Below are 6,947 nucleotides of genomic sequence, written 5' to 3'. Positions count from 1 at the left end.
GTGACCTCATTAACATAAATTATTCCGGTTCTGACAACTTCAATTCGCCCTTTGCGAAGCGAATTATTGAAAAGTTAAAACCATTTTTAGTAACAGCTGAGAACCGTTAACCTGTAGTACACAGAAATGCTAAAATGCACCAATTAGCAAGATTTGAAAAACCTATGACGTTTACCTTTTCCCTCCCCGTCGCAGTGAGGCGGTGTCCGCATAATGTATCATGTCCGCTTGAACCAGGAACCATGATTCTTCTGGTTCATAGAAAATGATGATCGGTGATTAGTACACGGTTACTGTGTATTATATGCCCACTTATGTTGTTACGCTTGGCATAGAGAACCATCTGATCCTATGGAACGGAAAGATCATGTTGATTCAGTTTAGCACGTTGTTACTTTTTGCTGACAAAGCGATCGGTCAGTACGTGCTTACGTAGGCACGCACTTACGTCTCGGTATTTAAAAAAATCAATGTTAGCAAAAAAACTGCATTTTAATCACGAATATTGAAAAGGTAAACGCCTTCAATTGGTATGAAATATTATATGGCGCCTGAGCTGTGACACCACAATGTCAGCAAGCGCATATTTTGTCCGATTCGCGCCAAATCAAGTGTCTGTTATTTCGTAACATTTATAAAACCAGATTATATTATGGTATTAAAAAGAAGCGAATGTTCTTCAACAATACCAAAAATACGATTTCATGTCGTATCTATAAAAAAAGAGATCATAGTTCCACTTGGATCATTTAACCTAATTATTTGTTGCGATACACCCCAAAAATTATGTGACAAAGAAAGGGGTTTCCTTCCAAAACATAACATTACAATGTCATTTTGCATTTTCGCAAAACAATTTACAAGCTGACTGTCATTAAATTGATTATTTGCTCTTCTATATTGCTATTACTCTTCATAAATGGATTCATAGCAATTATTGGTTCTCTGTAGTTCCAACGAAGAGTGAGGTTGTTTCGATGAAGAGTAAGGGTCGAAATATTTTGCGATTGGGGATTGGGATTGTTTTGATCCATTTGTGATTAGGGACTTGCTTAAGTGTAATATCGATTTGTATGCGAAATGTAATTTATTATAGTTGTGTTTTATAATATATACGGTTAAATTTTAAATTGATACGTTCTATCATCTGACACAAATCGAGTGCATTGCATGGTTATACAACATTGATGATATTACAACCAACTACACCGCTAAAGAAATCACAAATTAGGAAACAATAATTACTTCTAAAATATTTCATTTTTGACATAAAAAATTTCTTTCAAATAAAAAACACAAATAAGTAACATAAACAATCAAACAAAGTTGAACACCATGTGTTGCCATCTTCACGAGCATTATTGATGAGCTTTAGTTTAGTACAGGAAGGTATAAATTGTGATTTTTAATGATAATTTATTTTTACAAACACGAAACGTGGCACGCTGTAACGCTTTCAAACCATGGAAATTCATGTTTAATTTTTAAAAACTGTTAAACATAAGCTTATCCATTGACCCTAAAACGGAAGTCTTCTTCATAATTTGTGAAGGACGTTTAGTTTTGTCTTTTTCCATCAATTGAAATCGGCTGTGAAAGGTAGTTTGGGCCAAAATTACGGCGCTAAGTTCGCTGTTTGTTTGGTAGGCATTTATTTACTTGTTCTATGTTTGGTGGTTGATTGGTGGCCGTGTATCCCGGCATCCCGGCAGATATGTGGGTAGCCGTGTATCCCGGCATCCCGGCAGATATGTGGGTAGCCGTACAGCCCCGGCCGACGTGTGCCGTGTGGGTGGGCGTGTAGACCCGGCCGACGTGTGGGTGGCCGTTTACTGTTTAGCCCCGGCCGACGTGTGGGTGGCCGTGTAGACCCGGCCGACGTGTGGGTGGGCGTGTATCCCCGGCCGACGTGTGGGTGGCCGTGTAGCTCCGGCCGACGTGTGGGTGGGCGTGTAGCCCCGGCCGACGTGTGGGTGGGCGTGTAGCCCCGGCCGACGTGTGGGTGGCCGTGTAGCTCCGGCCGACGTGTGGGTGGCCGTGTAGCCCCGGCCGACGTGTGGGTGGTCGTGTAGCCCCGGCCGACGTGTGGGTGGCCGTGTAGACCCAGCCGACGTGTGGGTGGCCGTGTACTGGTGTAGCCCCGGCCGACGTGTGGGTGGCCGTGTACTGGTGTAGCCCCGGCCGACGTGTGGGTGGCCGTGGACTGGTGTAGCCCCGGCCGACGTGTGGGTGGCCGTGTACTGGTGTAGCCCCGGCCGACGTGTGGGTGGCCATTTGCGGGGTAAGTTGGTGGCTGATCGCTGGCCGTGTAGCTTTGATGGGTGGTGGTTAGTCTATGGCCATGTGCCGTGTACCCCGGGTCACTAAGTGATTTGTCATTGGCCACGCCACTCAGGTAGGTCGGTGGTCATTCATAGCGCCTGGCAGGTGGTTGTAGATTGCGTGATGGGTTTCTATTTTGCGTTTTGATGATGTGGGTAAGTTTTATTTTTATTGTTAATTTGCAAATTATTTTTGAGTTGAAGTGCTGAGGTTTCCCAATTTCCCCTCATACTGCTGGCCGTGCTGAAACTCTCGGTGTATTCTTAAAACTTTCAGTTTGTGAGTGGAGCTTGTGAAGGAACTTCAAATTCACCTTCGTCGTAACGTCATAACCTGCACCTTAGCGAAGTACTGTTCCACTTTGCTCTGGTGAGAAAGAAAAAGTGATTTACAGTGTGTTCCTTCTACTTTGTTGAACAAGGAACATTTCTTCATTTTGTGTTTTATGCAATTATTCTTTATGTTTTATGTTTTATGCATATAATATATGAGACATGGGTCCACCATTTTGTATTGACACTAAAGTGAATTTAATCAATTAATAATTGCTTTGGTTTTAACCCAATTCGAGTATTAATTTCCGTTTTCTTTTCCTTCAGTTCCATAATGGCTGGCTCGGATAGTGGCGCGCAACAGTTTACTGGAATTCAGCGCTATTTCAACTCCTACACCATGTTTGGCAGGAAGAATGTGAGTCCCTCCAGTGTGGCCCACAAATTGATGATGCGTTTACCATTGTTTTTTAAGGTGTATAGAACAACTTTATTTTGGGTGATCCATAAATTGCGTTTTGACGTTAAGCCGGAGTCATCGTCTGCCATCGCTGTTCACTATCTGATTCGGCGGACGTGTAGATTCTCTGTTGCCGATCATCGGTGCTGCCAAAGCAGTTTCTTGACCAGGATTATGCTCTGATTTGCCATTGCCTTCCCAGTAATAGGACAGGAATTTGGGATTTTGCGAAGGGTGCCGACAATAGTTCACCAACTTTTCGTGACAGATGGCATGGGATGTTGAACATCCACCGACTAATGCCGGCAGGTTGGATGCCCAGTTCAACGTCCATCCGAAGGATGGCACCATTGATGGATCAGCCAGCCTGCAAAACACTGGGATGACCTCTTGTTGCTGGGTCAGGATTTGAGCCCAGGCCAGACGGCTTGGAGGTGAGTGTGCGTACCACTAGGCCATCTCGCCAGCCCGTCACCGGTCATTGGTGCACGCTAAATATGTCATGGTGACTTTCGTGAAGAGTTGGTGAGTTATTGCCGGCAGCCTAAGTAAATTACAAATTCCTGCCCTGACTGACCACTGGGAAGGCAATGGTAAGACCACCCGCCCACTGCAGCCAAACCGCCCAACAAAACCATTACAGAGAGACTGCTTTGGCAGCACTGGCCCTCGGCAAAGTGTTGCTTATGATGTTGATGATTATGTTGATACTACTTTTACGCACAATTCTTGAAGTGATGAATTTATAAAATGGGTCATTATGTCCGGATATTTGTACGTCCATCTGGTCGTCCGTCAGTCCTTTAACTTTTTGCTATTTTTGCTACACTCACTTTATCACCTACCTGATTGTTGTAAAACGTGACGCATGAATGAGAGACAGTAGCCTACACGATCGCTCAGACTTCGATGCTTCGATTTCTGATCATGGGGGCTTCCGGGGAGCGGTCGAGAGGAGAGTGAGTAACTTCAGATCCTGACTCGTCCCTTTTTTACCAACCGATTGCTCTGAAACTCTGTGGTTCGCAGTATCACTCGGTCTGAGATTTTTCGAATTCGGATCAGGTGTCTCTTAGGGAATCAAAGGAGTTCCCCAAAATCAGCAAAGGTCTGAACGACGACCTCAAGATGACTGTCAGCCCACACGGGGCTATTTTTTATTATACCGTATAATATAATTTGTTTGAGTGCTACTCGTTTAGTTTACTAACTTAAATTGTCATATGTTCCTCACCCCAACCGGCCAACCCCCTTCAACATATCAGTGGACTATATTGTACACCTATTCTCTGTAGGATATGGCCATTGGTACACACGTGCGTTATTGACAAGGACATTAGTTTAAAAGGGCATGAACACATGGAGTATATCGGACTTGAACCTGGGATGCCACCATCACAAGCTAAGATTGGAGCACCAAACAAGATACGCCAGGTTACATTGGTCGTTATACCGTGGGCTTTGTTTGTGATTTTTGTTGTGCTTCCTTACAGTGTGTTCTACTGACGTACGGCACTATCTTCACAATATTGATGTACTTCAAGTTGAGGCCCAGCAAGCAAAAGGCGTTGCCAGAACCAAAAAGCGAATGATCGCATCTGGGTGAGTTTCATCAGTTTGAGGTTTTGAAAACGGGCATACGTATTTTGCATACGTATAACTTGACCTTGAAATTCATGGCACTGCTTGTTTGTGGAATTGTCTTGATTATAATCAGAAATACCGCATATGTAATCTTTATGCATTAGGGAAGGTTACGACAAGGTCAGACGAGGTTGTATAATACGTGTGCACTTGGGAAGATTATATTGCAGGAACGTTATGGGGAATAAAGGATGTAATATAGATCAGTTGTCATTAGCACCTGTTTAGCATAAGAAGTATGGTATCCATGTGGAAATGACAGGGAACATGCTGAAGTATTTATGAAGAATGATAATCGTGATTCCCCTCCCCCTCCGTATGTGTCCAAAACCCACTCTCTTCACCCTTCCCTTCTTTACCCACCTCTCCCCCTGCTCATCCCTCTGTAATCTGTCCTATATATCTTGCATGACCGAACTGTTGGCCCGGGCTCACCAGCAAGCTTGCTTTGCTTCAAAGCACGACTTTCCTGAGAATCAACCATGCTGCTGTTTTGCATCCGTTTATACACACCCACACACATACACTTTATGCGGTTGGGAATATCCATGATACTAAAACCAGCACAGCCAACCAAAAATAAAAATAAAACCAACTTTCCGATTTTTTGCTGCAAACCGCAAGAGCAAGATTAGCCTGAAACAATGTTTCGCATGTGATCCATAAGCCTTGTCAAGGCAAAGCGAAACATCTGGCACATGCAACCGTTTTATTGGCCACTCTCGACCTACTTCCAGCCCTGCACGAAGTCATGGAACCCTTATTTTTGTTGTTGAAACAAAAAAAGCCACGTTATCATTGGGTTACTGCTCATTTATGGATTGCCAGTATCATGGTCTAGTCCATGAAATCTACTTGTGGAACTCCATTGTCCCTTCCCCAATCCCCTTTTGCTCCCCCACTCCCTTTTTGCTCCACCACTCCCCTCTCGCTCCACCACCTCCACTCTTGCTCCACCACCTCCCCTCTCGCTCCACCACCTCCCCTCTCGCTCCACCACCTCCCCTCTCGCTCCACCACCTCCCCTCTCGCTCCACCACCTCCCGTCTCGCTCCACCACCTCCCCTCTCGCTCCACACCCACCCACTCTCGCTCCACCACACCCACCCACTCTCGCTCCACCACACCCACCCACTCTCGCTCCACCACTCCCACCCACTCTCGCTCCACCACACCCACCCACTCTCGCTCCACCACCCCCGTCCCTTCTCGCTCCGAGTACCTCAAAGGCCAAAGAGTGTAGGCACCTCAAAAGGTACCTCAAAGGTCATCCTGTCTGCTGAGGTCAGCCCTTAACGGACTGTCAATACAACAAACAACAACAACAGGCATTTAAAGGCCATTTTCCCTGCTAGAGCGGGGGTTAGCCTTGCGGGCCCCATGACGATCTTCTCCATTTTGCCCTATTTTCTGCATCTCCCCTTGTTTAACCCCGTTGCCCACATTTCTTCTTCCACCACCTTTAGAAAAGTCTTTCTCGGTCTTCCCCGTCTTCTACTTCCTTCTACATTCATTTCCATCACTCTTCTCAACCAGTCACTTTCATCCTTCCTCAACACATGACCAAACCATCTCGACCTGTTTCTCTTCACAGCATCCATCACATGCTCTATTCCCATCATCTTCTGCAATTCATCATTTGTCTTCCTCTCTCAACGATACTCCGCACATCCACCGAACCATTCGCATTTCCACCCTTTGCAGCCTTCGTTGCTGCTCTACGTTCATTACCCATGTCTCGCTCCCATAAATCGTAACACTTCTCACACATGCAGCATACACCTTTCCCTTCAGCTTCAACGACACCCTCCTCCTCGTCAGCACGCCACTCAGTTCCCGAAACTTCTTCCATGCACATCTCACTCAAGCAACCGTTGCCGAGTCTGATCCACCTTCTCCATTCAGCGTCTCCGAGGTAGCACAATGTTTTCACACCTTCCAGCTTCACGCTGTCTCCAAGATCCAACTCAACATTTCCTCCATCTGCAGCTCCCTCTGTGCACACCTTACACTTGAATGTAGCTGCCATACTGGTTAATGACCCTCTCCGACCACTACATTTTTGATGAACCCACTCAGCACACATTGTACATTGAATGGAGTTCACTCCGACACCCTTTCTGCACACAGCACACGGCCACTTCCCAGTTCTTTCCACCTCCCCACATGCTTTACGACTTACCATCACCTTCGTTTTTCTGATATTCACCTTCAAACCTTTTGTCTCCATACATTCCTTCCTCTTGTTC

At 45.6% G+C, this 6,947-nt stretch overlaps 1 protein-coding gene across 3 annotated transcripts in view; it reads left to right on the top strand.

The window, feature by feature from the left end:
* The first annotated feature begins 1,519 nt into the window (after positions 1-1,519).
* ATP5MK (ATP synthase membrane subunit k) overlaps positions 1,520-6,947 on the top strand; it is a 9,054-nt gene continuing 3,626 nt past the window's right edge. The window contains exons 1-4 of one of the 3 annotated variants that reach the window (XM_068106405.2): positions 1,542-1,599; positions 2,599-2,691; positions 2,922-3,012; positions 4,548-4,656. In XM_068106405.2, the coding sequence (XP_067962506.1) occupies positions 2,929-3,012; positions 4,548-4,646 (183 nt within the window). In that variant the 5' untranslated portion in view covers positions 1,542-1,599; positions 2,599-2,691; positions 2,922-2,928 and the 3' untranslated portion in view covers positions 4,647-4,656. Of the gene's footprint in view, positions 1,644-2,598; positions 2,692-2,921; positions 3,013-4,547; positions 4,657-6,947 lie in introns of all 3 variants that reach the window. The other 2 variants (XM_068106404.2, XM_068106406.2) reach the window with 2 other exon arrangements.

Source organism: Myxine glutinosa, chromosome 2, assembly GCF_964187855.1.
Source record: "Myxine glutinosa chromosome 2, kmMyxGlut1.1, whole genome shotgun sequence".
Classification (NCBI taxonomy): Eukaryota; Metazoa; Chordata; class Myxini; order Myxiniformes; family Myxinidae; genus Myxine; species Myxine glutinosa.
Note: the sequence above shows the minus strand (reverse complement) of the source record. Positions and strands in the feature narration are given on the sequence as shown.